At 47.9% G+C, this 21,565-nt stretch overlaps 1 protein-coding gene across 1 annotated transcript in view; it reads right to left on the bottom strand.

The window, feature by feature from the left end:
• Positions 1-13,689: 13,689 nt before the first annotated feature.
• Positions 13,690-21,565, bottom strand: part of EIF4EBP1 (eukaryotic translation initiation factor 4E binding protein 1) — a 29,347-nt gene continuing 21,471 nt past the window's right edge. Inside the window, exons 2-3 of the mRNA XM_007962182.3 lie at positions 16,780-16,959; positions 13,690-14,125 (exon numbers count right to left, since the gene is read on the bottom strand). Coding sequence (XP_007960373.1) covers positions 14,094-14,125; positions 16,780-16,959 — 212 coding nt within the window. The 3' untranslated portion in view covers positions 13,690-14,093. The remainder of the gene's footprint in view (positions 14,126-16,779; positions 16,960-21,565) is intronic.

Genomic DNA, 21,565 nt, shown 5'->3' with positions numbered 1-21,565 from the left:
GTGAAACTCTGTCTCAAAAATAATAAATAAAATAAAATTCTACATTCCCTTCTCCACCCCTCCCCCCAACCACCCCGCACTGACTGAATGGTCAATACCCTTCTTGGCCAAGGGGAGCCTAGATTAACATTAAAAACTGAACTCCCTCAAGACCAGCCTGACTAACATGGAGAAACCCCGTCTGTACAAAAAATACAAAATTAGCTGGGCGTGGTGGCAGGTGTCTGTAATCCCAGCTACTCAGGAGGCTGAGGCAGGAGAATCGCTTGAACATGGGAGGCGGAGGTTGCGGTGAGCCGAGATCACACCATTGCACTCCAGCCTGGGCAACGAGAGCGAAACTCCGTCTCAAAGAAAAGACAAACAAACAAACAAACAAAAAACTGAACTCCCTGGCCAGCACTTTGGGAGGCCGAGGTGGGTGGATCACCTGAAGTCAGGAGTTCGAGACCAGCCTGGCCAGTATGGTGAAACCTTGTCTCTACTAAAAACACAAAAATTAGCTCTGCATGGTGGTATGCGCCTGTAATCCCAGCTACTTGGGAGGCTGAGGCACGAGAATCACTTGAACCTGGGAGGCAGAGGTTGCAGTCAGCCGAGATCTTGCCATTGCACTCCAGCCTGGGTGACAGAGCAAGACTCCATCTGAAAAAAATAATCATAATAATAAATAAATAAATAAATAAAATAAAGAAAAGAAAACTGAACCCCCAGCCACAACAGGAAGGGAGGTCGAACATGCCTTGTTATGCCCCTTCCCTTTTGGAGTTTAGGCACAACTGACCAGCATGTTAAATAGAGATCATAAGAGGGACAAACATTCCCTAGCAAGCCTACTGAAAAACAGATTCTTTGTTGCAATCAGATACCAAATTATAAACAAGACCCAGGGCCATCCCAGACAGGGGTAAAGTCTAGCCTACAGTAGGCCAGCAATCTTGCTACATAGCATCCTTATCTTAAACATTCCTTTCTGCTGATTCCAAGTTTTCTACAGAGCCTTACTCCTTTAACCAACTGCAAATTCAAGAATCACTGAATCTACTTATACCTATAAGGCCCCACTTCAAGACATCCTGCCTTTTAGGGCTGAACCAATGTGAACCTTTCATGCATTGATAGATGTCTTTGCCTATAACTCCTGCCTCCCTACAATGTATGAAACCAAAGGCTCATCAAGGCTCCTTCAGTCTGTGTTTTCCCCAGGGCTGTGGTCACTCCTATTGGCTCAGAATCAGCCTCTTTAAAATATTTTACGGCCAGGCTCCGTGGCTCACACTTGCAATGCTAGCACTTTGGGAGGCGAGGCAGGTGCATCGCCTGAGGTCAGGTGTTCCAGACTAGCCTGGCCAACATAGTGAAACCCTGTCTCTATTAAAAATGTAAAATTTAGCTGGGCGTTGTGGCAGGCACCTGTAATCCCAGTTATTCGAGAGGCTGAGGCAAGAGAATCATTTGAACTTGGGAGACGGAGGTTGCAGTGAGCCGAGATCGCACCACTGCACTACAGCCTAGGTGACAAAGCGAGACTCCACTAAAAAAAAAATATATATATATATATTATATAATACATATTATATAATATATATTATATATACACATATATAATATATACACATATATAAAATATATATGTGTATATATAATATGTATTATATAATATGTATTATATAATATATATATATATATTTTTTTTTTACAGAGTTTGGTTTTTCTGTTAACACACTCCTCTGGAGCCTGAGGAGTTTGGAAACAAGCTGCCTGTCTACCCAGGAACACAGGAGCACTGAATGGCTGGTTTTCCACTCCTTGTGGATGTAGGCTTGGTGCAATCACTAGTCTAGGAGAGCTAATATCCTGACATTATGAAGCTGGGCAGTTCTCCAAGCATGGTCCTAGACTAAACCACATTAGCACCACCTGGGAACTGATCAGAAATGCAAATCCTCAGGCTCCACCCCTGACTACTGAATTAGAATCTCTGGGGGGTTGGGCCTCACAATCTGTGTTCTAGTCAGCCCTCCAGGTCATTCCAATGCACAGGAAGGTTTGAGAACAGCTGATGTAGTGAGATGACACAGCGGGAAGATAAGCTGGAAGAGGGACAAGCGCTGGAAGCTCAGGGTCATTTTCAGTGCCAAGGGGGTTCACGTCTAACCAAGGAGATGGGAATTCCTCAGGGAGCTATGAGGAAGACTCACCATGGGTTAGGCCATAGTGAATGTCTCTTTTGAGAGTCCCTGCAGAATGTTGGAGGCCAGAAAGTGAGGGAGGGAAAGGGTGAGACGAACTTTTTTTTTCTTTCTTGAGATGGAGTTTCGCTCTTGTTGCCCAGGGTGGAGTGCAGTGGCGCGATCTAGGCTCACTGCAACCTCCACCTCCCGGGTTCAAGTGATTCTCCTACTTCAGCCTCCCAAGTAGCTGGGACTATAGGTGTGCGCCACCATGCCCGGCTAATTTTTGTAATTTTAGTAGAGACGGGGTTTCACCATGTTGGCCAGGGTGGTCTCCATCTCTTAACCTCATGATCCACCCACCTCAGCCTCCCAAAGTGCTGGGATTATAGGCGTGAGCCACTGCGCCTGGCCTGAGATGAACTTTTTCCTTTACCCCAGTCACATCAAGTTCTGACCAGGATGTGGTAGGTGGGTTTTTCTGCTGGAACCGGCAGGCAATGAATCATGGTGCTGGCACTTAGAGTATGAATGAAGTTGTGTAGTACAAGAAACCCAAATATCTAGGAGAGGTCAAGAGGACAGCAGTCACGAGAGACCTGAAGTAGGGGAAATCTAAGAGTGAGCTTGCCTGCATCATGGAGGGGACGAGATGGACTCTTTTTTGTTGTTTTTGTTTGTTTGTTTGACACAAAGTCTTGCTTTCTTACCCAAGCTGGAGTGCAGTGGTGCCATCTCAGCTCACAGCAATCTCTGCCTCCCGGGTTTAAGTGATTTTTGTGCCTCAGCCTCTCGAGGATGGGATTATAGGCATGCACCACCAAGCCCAGCTAATGTTTGTATTTTTAGTAGAGATGTGGTTTCAGCATGTTGGCCAGGCTGGTCTTGAACTCCTGATCTCAAGCAATCCATCCACCTTGACCTCCCAAAGTGCTGGGATTACAGGCGTGAGCCACCGTGCCTGGCTGAGATGGACTCTTGAGAAGAGACAATGTCATGACCTCCTTTCTCTCTTCCTTGACAAAAGGAAGGTTCTGATTGAACCATGAACTTTAATACAGTTACTGACTTAAGGATTTAAGTTTTCTTGATTCAGGCCCAAGAGCCAGGGCCCTCTGTCATCCACCCACGGAATCCAAATACCCATCTGGCCACTGAAGCAGCTGTATTTGCTCACATGTCAGCCTGTGTGAGCCCTGTGCATGACTGGCCAGCTGTCTGATAGGTCAGGATCAACAGCTTTCCCTTGGGCTGACAATGTCCTCCTGCTTGGGGTGGCCCATCCTCAGCCCTGCAGGAACCTGAAAGAAGCAGTCAGGCTCAATGTAAGGAAGGAAGAACTGAATTCTTAAGGAGGGAGAAGAGGCAGTGGCTGAAGGTTTTGGTTGAAGGTGGTAAATAGGATATCTTGTCAACAGGAGGACTATCTGCTCATGATTGAATGGCATTTCCAATCATATCTTGACTACAGCAAAGAATGGTGATACCATCTTGTTCCTCTATGATTTGAGATCTCCCAAACTATGACTGAAGAGACACAGGTAGTAAGCCACATGGTATACACACTACAAAGTTCCCACACAAGATAATCTTTTGCCCCTGGGCAGTATGTTGGCCCCTTGTAATGCAAAAGGCTAATCTAGTTTAAATGTTGCTATGTTTTGGGTGTGGTTTGTCCACATCAAAACTCATGTTGAAAGTTCATTGCCAATATAATGGTGTTGGTAGGTGGTGCCTTTACGATGTGACTATGTTAAGGTAGATTAATGCCTTTTTTTTTTTTATTGAGATGGAGTCTCTGTGTGTCACTCAGGCTGGAGTGCAATGGCGGGATCTTGGCTCACTGCAAAGACTAGGGGCACTCACCCCCACACAGGGCTAGGATAGAGTAATGTCTTTCTCTGGAGGCTGGGTTAGTTCACACAGGAATAGATTAGTTCCCTCAAGCTCATATTGTTTTAAAGTGAGGTGTTCGGTCCCTTTCTTGCACATAACTCACTTCCCCTTCTGCTTCTCTGACATGTTGTGACACAGCACGAGTCCTCACCAGCAGTCAAGCAGATGCTTGTGCCATGCCCTTGGACTTTCCAACCACCAGAATCATAAGCCAAATAAACCTCTTTTCTTTACAGATAAACCAGCTTCAGGTATTCTGTTATAGCAACACAAAATGGAGTAAGACAGATAGATAGATGCCATCTATGGAGGAAAATGGAGAGGAAGTCATGCTATTTATCCCAAATCAGACCAGCATTACTAACATAATCTGTTAGTGAATTGAATAAGACTGTGGCAAAGTTCATGAGGCTTAAGGAGTATTTGGGTGTCCTATAGTTAATAATAGTATATTATATATTTCAAAATTGCCAAGAGTAATCTGTCATGGGATTAAGAGTTAAAAAAAAATTTTTAAAGAAATTTAAAGTGGCTGGACATGGTGGCTCATGCCTGTAATCCCAGCACTTTGGGAGGCCGAGGCAGGCATATCAACTTATGTCAGGAGTTTGAGACCAGCCTGGCCAACATGGTAAAACCCCATCTCTACTAAAATACAAAAATTAGCTGGGTGTGATGGCAGGTGCCTGTAATCCCAGCTACTTGTGAGGCTGAGGCAGGAGAATCGCTTGAACCCAGGAGGCAGAGGTTGCAGTGAGCCAAGATCCCGCCATTGCACTCCAGCCTGGGCAACAAGAGCAAAACTTTGTCTCAAAAAAAAAAAAGAAAAGAAATTTAAAGAAAAAAAGAGAAAAATACACAAAATTGCCAAGAATAAAACTCAAATGTTCTCACCACAAAAAATTGATATGCAAACCTGGGCAACAAGGCAAGACCCTGTCTCTACAAAAATATAAAAAAATTAGGTGAGTGCAGTGGTGCATGCCTGTGGCCCCAGCTACATGGGAGGCTGAGGCAGGAGGATGGTTTGACCCAAGGAGGTGAGGCTACAGTGAACTCTGCTCACATCACTGCACTTCAGCCTGGGTGACAGAGTGAGATCTTGTCTCAAAAAAGAAAAAAAAAAAAAAAGGATTTGAGGTGATGGATATGTTAAATAGTTTGATTTAATCAGTCCACACTGTATACATACGTCATAACACCACTTTGTACTTCATAAATGTATACAATTATAATTTGTCAATTTATAATAACAAATTTAAAAATTACATTTAAAAATGTAAAAGAATACTTGGGTATCAGTGTCTCTGTGTAGGTCATCAGAGGTTTCTCCTATTGCTGTAGATGTCCCTCATTGGAGTTAAGAGGCTGGGGAGCTGTGAGTGGGTTTTTTGGTTGGTTCCTGAAAAGCTCAGAAGCTGAAACTAGGCCAGGTGCAGTGGCTCACGCCTGTAATCCCAACACTTTAGGAGGTTGAGGTGGGTGGATTACTTGAGGTCTGGAGTTCAAGGCCAGCCTGGCCAACATGGTGAAACCCTGTCTCTATTAAAAATGCGAAAATTAGCTGGGCAAGGTGTCAGGTACCTGTAATCCCAGCTACTACTTGGGAGGCTGAGGCAGGAGAACTGCTTGAACCTGGGAGGCGGAGGTTGCAGTGAGCTGATATTGTGCCATTGCACTCCAGCCTGGGAGACAACAGCGAAACTCCGTGTGGAAAAAAAAAAAAAAATGCTGAAACTGTCCCAGGAGTTGGAGGATAACCTGAGTGATGGCTACGTTTATATCCACAATTTCTACGCAAATCTGAAACCTATCCTATAGAGGCTAAGGAAGTTTTGAACAGCCCAGAGTCCTGACTGTTTTTGGAAGGTAGTGCAGTGCCTAGAAAAAGGTTTAAATGCAACTTCATGGTGGAAGCTCGGGTTGAGAAATGCCAGACAAGAGTAAACTGTGTTCCTGGCTGGAATTCCCTGGCAGATACAGCCAGCTGGCTGCTGCTGGCCAGAGAGGCGGGTCGAGGATCAAAGAGCAGTATGACCACGTGCATGGCTGCACTTGGTCGAAGGAAGGAAGCAGGGACATAACTAGCTTGTTCCAAACCAGGTCTGGGCAGCGCTGGCATATTCTATTCTACCTCTGGTTCTGCCCCACAACACAATCCTGGCCACTCTGTCTGGAAAACTTTTTCCTTAGTATTCCTTTTAGAGAATGAACATCCAGTTGCATGATCTCGATAGAAAAAATGTGGAGAAATGTGCTTAAGTCTTGAATACACATGGCATCCTCACTTTTCACCTAACGGAGTGCAATAACCATTTCCTAGACGTACCCAGCTTTCCTTGCTTTAATGAACTCCTCCAGCAGGCGGCAGCACAAAGACGAGTCTTGCAACATCGTTCCTCCGCAGAACCCAACAGCAAGAAACAGGGGCGGCTTTAAGGCTCCTCCTTTGGAAAACGGCTTCCTATGGTGTTTTGCATAGGAAACGGCCTCTGATTTGCAGCTGGGGGTTGGAGGGATTCGCCTTCAGTTTGCTGTGGCCCAAGAGCCCTTCTCTTCCCTACTGTCCCTGCAGCATACTCTCTGGAGTGTGTTAAACTCAGCAAAACCTAATCCTCACGGGTCACACTCCCCCCGCCCCTCGCTCCGTTAACCTGCAGAAAGCGGGTTCCTTGCCTCTTCCTGCTGACAAAAAACAGGGCTTTGTTCAGTTATTTTCGTCTATGGCCTGTCACTGGGGTGCTGGTTCCTCCATGCAGGACTGATTGTCCCACAGCAAGGAGCACATGTCCTCTGCTTGCGGGGAGGAAAGGTTGGGCATGCTCAGTTCTGCACCTTATTTGGAGGAGGCCAGGTTTGTGATGTCCACAGTGAAAGCGGAGTGCACACACACTGCTGCATCATTGGAAGGTCTGCTCCTTGACGGCAGGGCTTTGTGTTATCCACTCTACCCCTAGTGCTTAAAACAGCGCCTGGCATACAGTAGGCTCTCAACAAATAACCCTTGAGTAAATGAGAAAAGGCTATCAACCTTACACTCCTTCGTTTTCACTACCTCACTTCCCCAAACCCATGAATTCTAAGCAACTCACCAAACACCTGAATGGCTTCCTGGCCCCAGGTCTCTTCTCTACCTGCTTTACCTTGACACTCACCTGTCACTACCTGTTCTGACATCTCCAACCAGTATCCCAGTTGCCTAAAGCTCAGAGTCAGAACAGCCCAGACTTCAGTTCTATTCACAGTGTGGCATTAAGAGCATAGGTTTTGGAGGCTGGGCATGGTGGCTTATGCCTGTTATCGCAACACTTTGGGATGCCAAGGAAGGAGGATCACTTGAGGCCGGGAATCCAAGACCAGCCTGGGCAACATGGCAAGATCCCCGTCTCTAAAACAAAACAAAACAGCCGGGTGCGGTGGCTCAAGCCTGTAATCCCAGCACTTTGGGAGGCCGAGATGGGTGGATCATGAGGTCAGGAGATCGAGGCCATCCTGGCTAACACCGTGAAACCCCATCTCTACTAAAAAAAAATACAAAAAAACTAGCCGGGCGAGGTGGCGGGCGCCTGTAGTCCCAGCTACTCAGGAGGCTGAGGCAGGAGAATGGCGTAAACCTGGGAGGTGGGGCTTGCAGTGAGCCGAGATCCAGCCACTGCACTCCAGCCTGGGCGACAGAGCATGACTCCATCTCAAAAAAAACAAAACAAAACCAAACCCCATAGGTTTTGGGGGCTGAAAATATAGGAGTTGGAATTCTAATTCTGGCCCTCACTAGCCATGGTCATGTGTAAAACAGGAGTAAAAATACTAGCCTCATAAATTATGGAGATCCAAAATAAGATTGTAGTGAAGCTCCAGACAGGCAGAAGACATTCTATCTTTTTTTATTTGATATTCCACTCATGCTTTTTTTTTTGGTTCCAACAATTAAATCCCATGCTATAAGCCTGCTACGTGCTACCCAACCCAGCAACACACAACTCACTAAAAATATCCTAGTATCTTACACATGCTGGATTCATTCATTCTAGACATACATTTGCTAATGCAGTTTCTTCTTCTTCTCCTTCTTCTTTTTTTGACTCTGTTACCCAGGCTGGAATGCAGTGGCACGATCTCAACTCACTGCAACCTCCATCTCCTGGGTTCAAGCGATTCTTCCGCCTCAGCCTCCCAAGTAGCTGGGATTACAGGAATGTGCCACCACGTCCAGCTAATTTTGTATTTTCAGTAGAGACGGGGTTTCTCCATGTTGGTCAGGCTGGTATCGAACTCCCGACCTCAGGTGATCCGCCTGCCTCGGCCTCCCAAAGTGTTGGGATTACAGGCGTAAGCCACTGCGCCCAGCCCTTTCTCTTTTTTATTAAACAGAGTCTCACTCTGTCATCCAGGCTGGGGTGCAGTGGTGCGATCCTGGCTCACTGCAACCTCTACCTCCTGGGTTCAAAAGATTCTCCTGCCCCAGCCTCCTGAGTAGCTCGGACTACAGGCACCCACCACCATGCTCGACTAATCTTTGTATTTTTAGTAGAGACAGGGTTTCACCATGTTGGGCAGGCTGGTCTTAAACTCCTGGCCTCAAGTGATCACCTCCACCTCAGCCTCCCAAAGTGCTGTGATTACAGGTACGAATCACCATGCGCAACTTCAATTTCTTCTACAGTCTACGTATCCTTCCCACTGTCACTGGTTGTCCCTGTCTTGCTGACCTGTCACATTTATCACTCCATTTATTTGTACCTAATCATGCCTCCTTGGATTATTTCACATTTTCCCAGGTATTTGTTTTAAAATTCTCTTGTATTGCCTCAAGATCTAGCATTTACTAGATGCTTAGTAAACGTTGGTTAAATCAGAGTTCATCTGGGGCCTGAGCTGTGGCTCCTGCCTTTAATTCTAGCACTTTGGGAGACTGACGAGGGTGGTGATCACTTGAGGCTGGGAGTTCGAGACCAGCCAGGCCAACATGGCAAAACCCTGACTCTACTAAAAGTAGAAAAACTAGCTGGGAGTGGTGGCACGTGCCTGTAGTCCGAGCTACTCGGGAGGCTGAGACAGGAGAATTGTTTGAACCCGGCAGCAGAGGTTGCAGTGAGCCGAGATTGTGGCATGGCACTCCAGCCTGCATGACAGAGCGACACTCTGTCTCAAAAAAAAAAAAAAAAAAAAAAAAATCAAAGGTTGGATTTACCTGGAAGACCACTTGGAGTCTTTTGCTGAATCTCACCCTTCTAGAAGTACTGGTTTTCAGGTGGCAAGACTATGAGCCTTCTTTTTTTTTTTTTTTTTTTTGAGATGCAGTTTCATTCTTGTTGCCTAGGCTGGAGTGCAAACGGCGTGATCTTGGCTCACCACAACCTCCACCTTCGGGGTTCAAGCGATTCTCCTGCCTCAGCCTCCCAAGTAGCTGGGATTACAGGCATGCACCACCACGCCCAGCTAATTTTGTATTTTTAGTAGACACGGTGTTTCTCCATGTTGGTCGGGGCTGGTCTGGAACTCCTGACCTTAGGTGATCCGCCTGCCTCAGCCTTCCAAAGTGCTCAGACTACAGTTGTGAACCACTGCGCCCAGCCAAGTATGAGCCTTCTTGATTGGCCACATGTCCTTAGGCTATTCCTTGAGTCATCTTGATAAATGTCGCACTAAAGGCACCAGGAAAAAGACGGCCTGGTTGATACCTGTCTGGCTACCTGGAAGTTGGAGCGACGCCCACAGCTGTGTCAATAGCAGCCTGGAGGTTGGAAAATCACCAGCAGTTCAGCTCCCCACACTCCTCCACTCGTGCTCACTGGGAACATTCCCCACGGTTCCATCTTTGGCCTCCTTGCTCTTCACTCTACATAATTCCTAAACCAGCAATTCCTTTCTGACCTCTTGCCTGGATCTCCTGGACCAGAAACCTTTAACACATCCCTCCTCCCTCTACCTCACTCAAGGGTGTCAAGCTTTCTTCCCAATATAGTCCATTCCCATCTCCACTGTCAGGCCAGCCTCTTCATTCGTGCACAGAAAGCCTAACCGCGTCCACGCTTCTCCAGTTCACCTGTTCCTGGGGGCTCCTGTACCTTACACCATTCATGACGCAGGAATCCTACCAGTCCTATCAAGCCACACCTCCTCCGTGAAGGCTTCTCAAACCTCAGATTCCTCTAACTTGGGACATGCACGGCCTCCCCTCCATTCACTGGACAAGCACATAAGTATTGCTTTGTATTTCCAATGACCATTTACTACTTGGAGTACTTCTCCTCTCCTGATCAGTAAGCTCTTTGAGAACACACAACATAGCTAAAAACACTCATTTGTCTCCTCTGGGTCTTGGCACGTGGTATCTGTCCAACAGTTGTCAGGGCGTTTCCCAATTGCAAAAGCAGCGGTTTTGGTGATGTTGGAGGGTGGCAGGGGCCAAACTGTGATGGTCCCCTATAGTGAGCATCTCTACGAGCTTTAGGTCTCAATGCACAGGCATGTTCAGCTGGACCACAACAGTCTCGCTTTCCCCAAGATTTTAACTTCCTTGTGGACGAGGACTGTGTTGTGGATCGTGGCCACTCCACAGCACCTGGCCAAAAATGACAAAACACACCTGGGGTCCTCAGGGGGATGCTTTTGCTCAGTAGGAAAGGGGCACACTTCTTTTATTTCTTCTTTTTATCTCTATTTTTCATAGAGATAGGGGTCTTGCCATGTTGCCCAGGCTGCTCTCAAACTCCTGGCCTCAAGTGATCCTCATCTTGGCCTTCCAAAATGCTGGATTACAGGCATGAGCCACCATGCTCAGCCTGAAAAATTGTCTTACTGTGGCCCCTGAACTATCAGATAAATCATTTTTAAATGATTTACCTGTCTCTTAGACCCTGAGACGTAAGACCAAGAAGGGAAATGGATCTGTAGGCTAGTAAGACCTCTGGTGGGAAGTCAGAGTGAGAATTTTTTTTTTTTTTTTTTTTTTCTGTGAGTCAGAGTCTCACTCTGTCACCCAGGCTGGAGTGCAGTGGTGCAATCTCGGCTCACTGCAACCTCCGCCTCCCACGTTCAAGCGATTCTCGTGCCTCAGCCTCCCGAGTAGTTGGGATTACATGCATGTGTCAGCACACCTGGCTAATTTTTATATTTTTAGTAGAGATGCGGTTTTGCCATGTTGGGCAGGCTGGTTTCAAACTCTTGACCTCAAGTGATCCACCCACCTTGGCTTCCCAAAGTGCTAGGATCACAGGCATGAGCCACCTCATCTGGCCGCTTTTTTTTTTTTTTAAAGCCTGCTGCTCAGGCTGCAGTGCAGTATTGCGATCATAACTCACTGCAGCCTCGACCTCCTGAGCTAAAGTGATCCTCCCTCCTCAGCCTCCCAAGCAGCTGGGGCTACAGGTGTGCGCCACCATGTCTAGCTAATTTTTAAATTTTTTTGGTAGTAGAGATGGGGTCTCACTATGTTGTCCAGGCTGTTTTCGAACTCCTGGCCTCAAGTGATCCTCCCACCTTGACCTCCCAAAGCTTTGGGATTACAGGTAGGAAACACTGTGCCTGGCCTTGGAGCAAGATGCTTTTATTGGAAAGCTAAGGCATTGGGAAGGCTGACCCAATCTCTCCTTTGACCTACCTGAAGCTTTCATTATTCTTTGCACCAGTGGTGGCCCATCCCTAGCCTCTCTTTTCCATCCATATGGACAGACTCTGCTGCGTGCTTGGAGGCAACGTGCCAAAGGCCAGGCCTGCCACACATCACCACGCACCTGGACTCAGCTGCTTTCAGTCCTCGTGAGGGAAGGGTGCTGCAACCCAGCTATAGAAAAGGCCAAGAAAGCAACTTGGCCACTGAAGGTCTGCTGCTCTCCAAATGGCAGGTGGACAAGTGCTATGTGCCTGGAGCTTGTTAAGTAAATGCCAGCCACTGCCTCTTGTTCACAGGCCATCCACCCACCAGCATACCCTGTAATGAGAAATTCCTGTTGCTTCTCAGCAAAGATCTCTGCCTAGCTAGCATTCAAGACCTTCAGAAACCTCACCCTACTTTGGCCATTTGTTAGTGATTCTCTCCCATACAAACTGCCTGCTCTGACCAAAGCAGGCTACTTGATGTCCCATCCCTGAACACCCCAGCTCCCCAAGACCATCTGAGCTTGGCAACACTGGGCTCCTCCCTCCCCCAACCCACTCATTCCCAGGGCCCGGCTGTAGCATCACCTCCATGAAGCCTCTACTCTGTCACTGGAGTGCAGTGGCACAATCGTGGCTCACTGCAGCTTTGAACTCCTGGGCTCATGTGTTCCTCCCACCTTAGCCTCCCGAGTGGCTAGGACCACAGGTGTGCACCACCATGTCTGGCTACTTAAAAAATTTTCTATAGAGACAGGGTCTTACTGCATTGCCCAGACTGGTCTCCAACTCCTGGTCTCAATCAATCCTCCCATCATGCTGGGATTACAGGCTTGAGCCACTGTGTCCAGCCTATGCTACCTTTACTTTTGGGCAAATCTTACATTTCAGCGAAATCTTCAAGGCAGAGAGCTTGTCTGTGTTTGTGCCGCCCATGACAGCTCACACAAAGCGATCAGTTAGCAAAGGTCGAGTGTCTGTGGATCAGATGCCACACTGGCCAAGGCAGGGGCTCTTCCCTTTGATTCTTGCATGGAATGGGCCCTGAGGGGAAGGTGCCAAACTCGACAGGCTTAGGGTTGAGAGAAGGGGGAAAAAGCCCAGAAGCAAGGCAGCTGCCTTGCCACTGAAAAACAAGAGATCAAGAATAGCAGGGTATGGGCTGGGCGTGGTGGCTCACATCTGTCATCCCAACACTTCGGAATGCTGAGGTGGGAGGCTCACTAGAGCTCAGGAGTTCAAGATCAGCCTGGGCAACATAGCAAGACCTTATCTCTACACACAAAAAACTTAGCCAGGCATGCTGGTATGAACCTGTAGTCCCAGCTACTCAGGAGGCTGAGGCAGGAGGATTGCTTGAACCTGGGAGTTCGAGGCTGCAGTGAGCTAGGACTATGCCACTGCACTCCAGCCTGGGTCACAGAGCAAGATCTCGTCTCAAAAAAAAAAAAAAAAAAAAAAGAGTAGCAGGACTCAAACCCAGTCCCATGTGCCATTCAGCAGCTGCACGATTTTACCTGTTCTTGTGCCAGTCTTCTCAGCTATAAAGTGAGGATAACAGTTGTTGTACTTACCCACAGGATCAGAGTCAGAATCAAATAAGGACAGGCCCATGCTTTAGAAGCACTGTACAAGGCTGGGCGTGGTAGCTCACACCTATAATCCCAGCACTTTGGGAGGCCGAGGTGGGTGGATCACCTGAGGTCAGGAGTTCGAGAACAGCCTGGCCAACATGGTGAAACCCCATCTCTACTAAAAATACAAAAAAAATACTAGCTGGGTGTGGTGGTGGGCACCTGTAATCCTAGCTACTCGGGAGGCTGAGGCAGGAGAATTGCTTGAACCCGGGAGGTGGAGGTTGCAGTCAGCCGAGATCGCGCCACTGCACTCTAGCCTGGGCCACAAGAGTGAAACTCCGTCTCAAAAAAAAAAAAAAAAAAAAAAAAGAAGCAGCACTGTCCAGATAGCAGCTGGTGTTAGTTACCACACGGGGTTGAAAAAAGCTCAGACAGGGCCCAACTCTTGGCCCTAGGGCGAAGGTGGCTTTTATTTCCTCTCTTAGGGAAGGAGGGGGAGGGAACTTTCCCAGGCACATCAACCTAAGGAAGGGGTGGTTGCGCCCCCAGCAGCGAGAGGCTGGAATTGCTCATCATTGGGAAGGAAGGGTTTGTTCTTGTCCACTTCCTGGCCCTCGGCTGCAGGGTGTGCTGGCAGGGGTCACTCCCCTTGGGGCGGCAGCTCCTGCATCAGTGGAGGCACAAGGAGGTATCTGCTGGTGTTCACAAAGAGGAGGGGGCAGGTGCCCTGAGTGAGGGAGAAAGGGCTGGGGTGACCGACCCCACGCCAACGCCTGCCCAGTATGATCACTTTCATAAGGCCCGGCTGGTGGGACTCCTCCCAGGAAGGCCCTGAGGGGCTGGTGCTTTAAATGTCCATCTCAAACTGTGACTCTTCACCTGGGGAGAGAGGGGACAGAGGGCCAGGTCAATAATGGGTGAATACTTGGTATATGAGGCCATTCTTTCATTGCTATAAAGAAATACCTGAGGTTGGGTAATTTATAAAGAAAATAAGTTTTTTTTTTTTTTTTTTTGAGATGGAGTCTTGCTCTGTCTCCGAGGCTGGAGTGCAGTAGCCCAATTTTGGCTCACTGCAACCTCTGCCTCCTGGGTTCAAGCGATTCTCCTACCTAAGCCTCCCAAAAGAGTAGCTGGGATTATAGGCGCCCACCACCACACCCAGCTAATTTTTGTATTTTTAGTAGACATGGGGTTTTGCCATGTTGGCCAGGCTGGTCTCGAACTCCTGATCTCAGATGACCCACCCTCCTCGGCCTCCCAAAGTGCTGGGATTAGAGGTGTGAGCCACCACACCCAGCCAAGAAAAGAGATTTAACTGCCTCATGGTTCTGCAGGCTGCACAAGCATGATGCTGGCCTCTGCTTGGCTTCTGGAGAGGCCTCAGGGAGCTTTTCCTGATGGTGGAAAGCAAAGCGGGAGCAGGCATGTCACATGGAAGAAGCAGGAGCAAAAGAGAGGGTGGAGTGGCGCTCCCACACTTTACAACAACCAGATCTGGAGAGAACTCATTCACTATCATGAGGACAGCACCAAGCTGTGACGGATCTGTCCCCATGACCCAAACACCTCCCACCAGGCCTCACCTCCAACACTGGGGATTACAATTCAACATGAGATTTGGGCTGGGACAAATATCCAAACTATATCACTTGGGCTTTTTTGTTGTTTCTGCTTTTTTCTTTAGAGACAGGGTCTCAGTCTCTTGGCCAGGCTGGAGTACAGTTATACAATCATAGCTCACTGTAGCCTTGACCTCTTGGGCTCAAGTGATCCTTCTGCCTCAGCCTCCCAAGTAGTTGGGATTACAGGCATGCACAACCATGCCCGGCTAATTTTAAAATTTTGTGTAGAGATAGGGTCTCGCATTGTTGCCCAGGCTAGTATTGAACTTCTGGCCTCAAGTATTCATCCTGCCTCAGCCTCCCAGAGTGCCGGGATTTCAGGCACGAGCCACTGTGCCTGGCCGCCAGCTGATGTTTTTAGGGGCCAGGGAGAGTCCCTATTTTTTGAAAGGGGATAACTTGTTTAGTTTCATAGGCTCACAGCTGGAAGGAAATTAAGCTTGAGATGAATCATGTTGTGAGTCTCATCTGATTCCGATGAAATTCTGGACTTTGAACTTTTGAGCTAGGACTGCAACGTGCTAAGTCTTTGGGGATATGGGGACCAAATGAATATATTTGTATATGAGAAGGACATGAGTTTTGGGGGTCCAGGGCTGGAATGGTATGGTTTGAAATTCATACAGAAACTTAATGGGGTAATACCGATGTAACAGTATTAAGAGGTGGGGCCTTTTAAGAGGTAATTGGGTCATGAAGGCTCTGTCCTCATGAATAGATTAGCCCATTCCTGGATTAATGGTTACCATAGGAGTGGGCTAGTTATCACGAGAGTGTTATAAAAAGCCAGCTTGGTTCTCTCTCATGTGCCCCTCCTGCCCTGTGATGCCTTCTGCCATGTTATGATGCAGCAGGAGGCCCTCACCAGAAGCCAAGCAAATGCTAGCACCATGTCCTTGGCCTTCCCAGCCTCCAGAACTGTAAGAAATAAACCACTTTTCTTCATAAATTACCCACTCTCAGGTATTCGGTTACAGCCATTAAAAAACAGACTAAGACACAGGCAACTATTGCCTCTCTTGTACTGTGAGGTTCCCAAGGTAATTATGAATCATGTCCTGCAGGCCCTGGGGAGATGAATTCTGCTGCTGTCAGCAGAGCAAGCCCAGCTGAGGTCCCTGCTGCTTCCTGTCTGGGTCTGGGGTATGGCCTTCCGGGTGAAGGGTTAGCAGGTTCCAATCTGAGTATAGTTGCCTGGAAGTGCTTACGCTGCATCATCTTGCAGCAGAGAACTCCAACACTCTGCCAAGCCAGTCAAGATGCCACAAAGAGTGCATTCATTTACACCACTACCAGCGTGGCTGCTCTCATTACTCGGGAGGTGGGGACAGCAGGAAGGACCCAGCTACCAAATGTCAAATCAGCAGACACAACTGGCTGCATTGTTTCTACCTGCCTTCATAAAGATCCACTAGGGAACCAACAGCCCAACAGGAGGCATCCCGGATGTCTTTCTTATCTTGTAGACATGTAATTTCCCAAAGGACAAGTACACTGTGTCTTTGATAACTTGTCTCTTGCACCACAAACATCATGGGTGTGTTCCAAGTGGAAATGCTTCAGGGACAATTATGCAGAGGCAGATGCTTATGAAAGTTGCTGTGTGCAGCCACTGCCATTTCAAACAAACTCCCCACTAATTACATGACCCAAAGGTGCCAGATCACCTTTCCTGAGATGCCTGGACCCTTTTCAGGGGGAAAGTTGCTATCAATGAAGAGTTCAACCTCCCCATCCCTACTCTCACCCTCTGGGCTCTGAGCTGCTCCTTAGAGGGTGCTCCTTAGAGGGTAGGGCAGAGTCCCTGTCATTCCTCCTCCCTGGAATTCACCCCAGTGGATGGACTCCAGGGTATTGCTAATACATTCCCTTTCCCAAGGTAGAGCCTGGCCAAGCCCCAACACTCACCGCCTGCCCGCTTATCGTCTGGGCTATTACGCAGGTGGCTCTGGCTGGCTTCCGTGGGGGGCTCATCACTGGAAGGGCTGGTGACCCCGGGAATGGCAGGCAGATCCTTCGGGGGTGTTTTGGTCACAGGTGAGTTCCGACACTCCATTAGGAATTTCCGGTCATAGATGATCCTGGTACCTAGAAGGGCACAGGGAGGTTGGTCAAGCCACCTGCAACCTCTTGCCTGCTGGTTTTTCCAATTTTTAAAGGTGTGGCTGCAGTAGAGGCAGCAGATTCTCCTGAAAAACCCAGAGGAGGCCGGGTGCGGTGGCTCATGCCTGTAATCCCGGCACTTTGGGAGACCAACGTGGGTGGATCACCCGAGGTCAGGAGTTTGAGAACAGCCTGGTCAACATGGTGAAACCCCGTCTCTACTAAAAATACAAAAATTGGCCAACGTGGTGGCGGAAGCCTGTAACGCCAGCTACTCAGGAGGCTGGGGCAGGAGAATCACTTGAACCTGGGAGGCAGAGGTTGCAGTGAGTTGACTGCACCACTGTACACCAGCCTGGGTAACAGAGCGAGACTCCTTTTCATAAAAAAAAAAAAAAAAAAAAAAAAAAAGCCAGAGTAATGAGGCTTATTTGGGGGCCTGGCTGCCACTCAGAACTCTGCTACCTCCAAATGACCCTGACTCCCCTTTACATGGAATGATCCAATGGAAGGGGTCTGCAGGCCACCGACTGCACCTGTGTCTTCCCAGGGCTCTGTGCACACCGTGCTCTGTCCCTAAAGCCCCTCAGCTCACTCACCCACCAGGGCTCAGTGTTAACTACCCATGACAATCACATACCATGGTGGAAAAAATGCATTTCTATTCATTATTCAGTCCTGTCCTTACAGCACTCCTGTGGGATAACCAGAATAGCCGCATTTTACAAATGACCAAACAGAAAATTAAGTGATTCAACCAGAGTAGTAAAAATAATAACTTTTGCCAGGTGTGGTAGCTCATATCTGTAATCCCAGCACTTTGGGAGGCCAAGGTGGGAGGACCGCTTGAGCCCAGGAGCTTGAGACCAGCCTGGACAACTTAGACAGACCTCATCTCTACAAAAAAGTTAAAATGAGCTGGGCATGATGGTACGTGCCTGTAGTCCCAGCTACTCGGGAAGCTGAGGCGGGAGGATTGCTTGAGCCCAGGAGGTCCAGGCTGCAGTGAGACCCTATGTCAAAAAAAAAAAAAAAAAAAAAAAGAGAAATGCCTGGGCTTTGCAGAGAAGAGCCAGAGGCAGGAGTGAAGGGTGGGCTCTCCTTGCCCTCAAAGGCTGTCTTGCTGAGCCTCTCTCCTTTGTGAGGCCCCCAGTGTGTCCTGCCAGTGTGTCACTGACTTTGGAACTCTCCTACCCCACCCGCCCAAGTAGCTGGGATTATAGGCGTGTGCCACCATGCCCAGCTAATTTTTTGTATCTTTAGTAGAGATGGGGTTTCACCATGTCGGCCAAGCTGGTCTCAAATTCTTGACCTCATGATCTGCCCACCTTGGCCTCCCAAAGTGCTGGGATTACAGGCGTGAGCCACCGTGCCCAGCCCCTTTATATCTTTTTATTGCTACCTTCTATTTATGGCAAGTGAATCTGGTGTTCCACATATAGTAGTGATAGCAATTCCTTTTAATGTACAAATAATATAATACTATACTATAGATTCTATAATAAAATAATGTAAGCTAAATTCAAAAGCTAAGGTGATATAAAGAAATGTTAAACATCTGTACAAGTGGAATGCAAGGTATAGTAATAATTGTGCAGATAAAATATGAATAACCCAAGTTTGGGAATCATGATTTAAGGACTTCAGGAATGCCCATCCTTAGCAATAACCTTGAAATCTCTCCCTCACTTAGGGCCTATGATGAGTGGCATTCCAACAGCTGAGATTCATTTCTTACGCTTTATTTTACTTTTTTCATTTTTAATTTTTATGGATCCATAATAGTTGTACATATTGAAATTCGTTTCTTGATCCTCAGCACTGGACTCTCTGTAAACTCCTGAAAGGCACGAATTTCCATCTCGGAGACTGAGTGTGAGTTCACGAAACGGGGCTCTGTGCTGAGGCGGACCTGAGATGCTGAAGGGCAGAGGAATGTAGAGAGATACCTAAAGAGAAACTTCACCTGCTGGCCGTGTTCCTCTAGTCTGGCTGCAGCCCCTCCAGGCAGTCACTTGTCTTACTCTCCTGTCCCCCTGCAGGAGAGGCAGTGATGCTGAAGCTGACAGCCCTGCTCATTGCCTGTGGGACTCCAGCACACAGCTGTTTCTCAGGAGGAGGGATGTAAAGGAAAGAACCAGGGTGCATTTGGGCTCCATTCCCAGTCAGCTGTGTGACCCTATGCGCGCTGCTCCTTGCACTCCCTGCTTTGGGCCTCCGTCTCCTCATCTGTAAAATAAAGACCCATGCACCTTCTAGGTCTGAGTGCCTATGAGCCCAATAGATTACAAATGGAGGGCAGTGGTACCCTCTCTTTGCAGGGCCAGGGCAACAGTGAGGGGAGGTAAGGGAAGACCAATTTCTAACTCTCTTTTTTTAAAAGTGACCCAGATTTGTTTTGGTTGTAGAAGCCAGATGTGGCATTGCTCCACTCTGCAAGGCTTGAGGTTGTACAATCTCCCCTCCCCAGAGACCACAGGGTCCAGGCAGCGGGTTGGGGACTCAGTGGACACATGGTTGGACATCCTGGCTCCAGATGGGGCCACTTTTTTTCTGTTGTTTCTTAATCTTTGAGACTCAGCAAGAGTTCCCCCCTTTTTGTTTCCCCCCAACTTTGCTTTTTTTTGTTTTGAGATGGAGTCTTGCTCTGTCACCCAGGCTGGAATGCAGTGGCATGATCTTGGCTTACTGCAGTCTCGGCCTCCTGGGTTCTAGCAATCCTCCCGCCTCAGCCTCCCCGGTGGCTGGGACAACAGGCATGTGCTATCACGCCCGGCTAATTTTTGTATTTTTTGGTAGAGATGGGGTTTCACCATGTTGGCCAAGCTGGTCTTGAACTCCTGACCTCAAGTGATCCACCGGCCTCAGCCTCCAGAAGTGCTGGGGTTTCAGGCATGAGCCACACTTTTTTTGTTCTTGTTGGTTTGTTTACCATAGAGTGAAACCCAAGAGTTAAGATTCAATACTCTCAAAGAAGAGCCCAGGGGCCAGCAACCATCTGGAGAGCCTTTTTAAAGGGCATCAGCCCCTGGTGATTTTTTTTTAAATTGTGGTGAAATACACATAACATTGACCATCTTAAACAATTTAAGGAGACAGTTCAGTAGTGTGAAGTAAATTCTCAGTGTTGTGCTACCATCACCGCCAATCATCTCCAAAAACGTTTTCGTAACGCAAAACTGAAACTCAACAACAATATCCCTTCCCCCCTCCCTTGAGGCCCCGGCAAGCAGGGCTCTACTTTCTGTCTCTCTGATTTTGACTACTCTAGATATCTTATATAGTGAAATCATACAGGATTTACCTTTTCCTGACCGGCTTATTTCACTTAGCATAATGTCCTCAAGGTTCCTCCACACTGTAGCATGTGATAGGATTTCCTTCCTGTTGAAGGCTGAATTATATCCCATTGTGAGTGTGTGCATATTTTGCTTATCCTTTCCTCTGACTGATGGACACCTGGGCTGCTTTCACTTCTCAGTTGTTGTGAATAATGCTGCTATGAACATGGGAGTACAGATAACTTCTTGAAGATCTTGCTTTCACCAGCCTGGCCAGCATGGTGAAACCCCGTCTCTACCAAAAATACAAAAATTAGCCAGACGTGGTGGCACACAGCTGTAATCCCAGCTACTCTGGACTGAGGCAGGAGAATCGCTTGAACCTGGGTGGCAGAGGCTGCAGTGAGCTGAGATCGCGCCACTGCGCTCCAGCCTGGGCGACAGAGCAAGACCCTGTCTCAAAACAAAACAAAACAAACAGGCCAGGTGTGGTGACTCATGCTTGTAATCTTAGCACTTTGGGAGGTCGAGGCAGGCAGATCACCTGAGGTCAGGAGTCCAAAACCAGCCTCGTCAACATGGTGAAACCCTGTCTCTACTAAAAATACAAAAATTAGCTGGGTGTGGTGGCACATGCCTGTAATCCCAGCTACTTGGGAGGCTGAGGCAAGAGAATTGCTTGAACCTGGGAGGCGGAGGTTACAGTGAGCCAAGATCATGCCACTGCACTCCAGCGTGGGCAACAGAGAAAGCAAGACTCTGTCTTAAAAAAAAAAAGAAAAAAAAATTAAATAATTAATTATACTTAAAAGGGAAAGAAAAAGCCTCCGTGCCCTTTGTCCTATGGCTACCACACTTACTTAAAAATAAGAATCCTAATTTTACCTAATAAAATCAGAGTATTTTAGTTGGGGAGGGGGCTGTGAGGAGTAAACAGCAGCGTTCAAAAAGTCAGCTGAAGGCTGGGTGAGGCGGCTTGTACTTGCAATCCCAGCACTTTGGGAGGCCGAGGTGGGAGGATTGCTTGAGCCCAGGAGTTTGAGACCAGCCTGGGCAACACAGCAGGACCTTATCTACAAATTTTTTTCTTCTTTTTTTTTTTGAGATGGAGTCTCGTTCTGTTGCCCAGGCTGGAGTGCAGTGGCGCAATCTTGGCTCACTGCAACCTCTGCCTCTTGGGTTCAAACAATTCTCCCTGCCTCAGCCTCCCAAGTAGCTGGGATTACAGTTGCCTGCCACCATACCTGGCTAATTTTTGTAGTTTTAGCAGAAATGGGTTTTGCCACGTTGGCCAGGCTAGTCTTCAGCTC

The sequence above is a fragment of the Chlorocebus sabaeus genome, chromosome 8, assembly GCF_047675955.1.
Source record: "Chlorocebus sabaeus isolate Y175 chromosome 8, mChlSab1.0.hap1, whole genome shotgun sequence".
In the NCBI taxonomy this organism is placed as follows: domain Eukaryota; kingdom Metazoa; phylum Chordata; class Mammalia; order Primates; family Cercopithecidae; genus Chlorocebus; species Chlorocebus sabaeus.
Note: the sequence above shows the minus strand (reverse complement) of the source record. Positions and strands in the feature narration are given on the sequence as shown.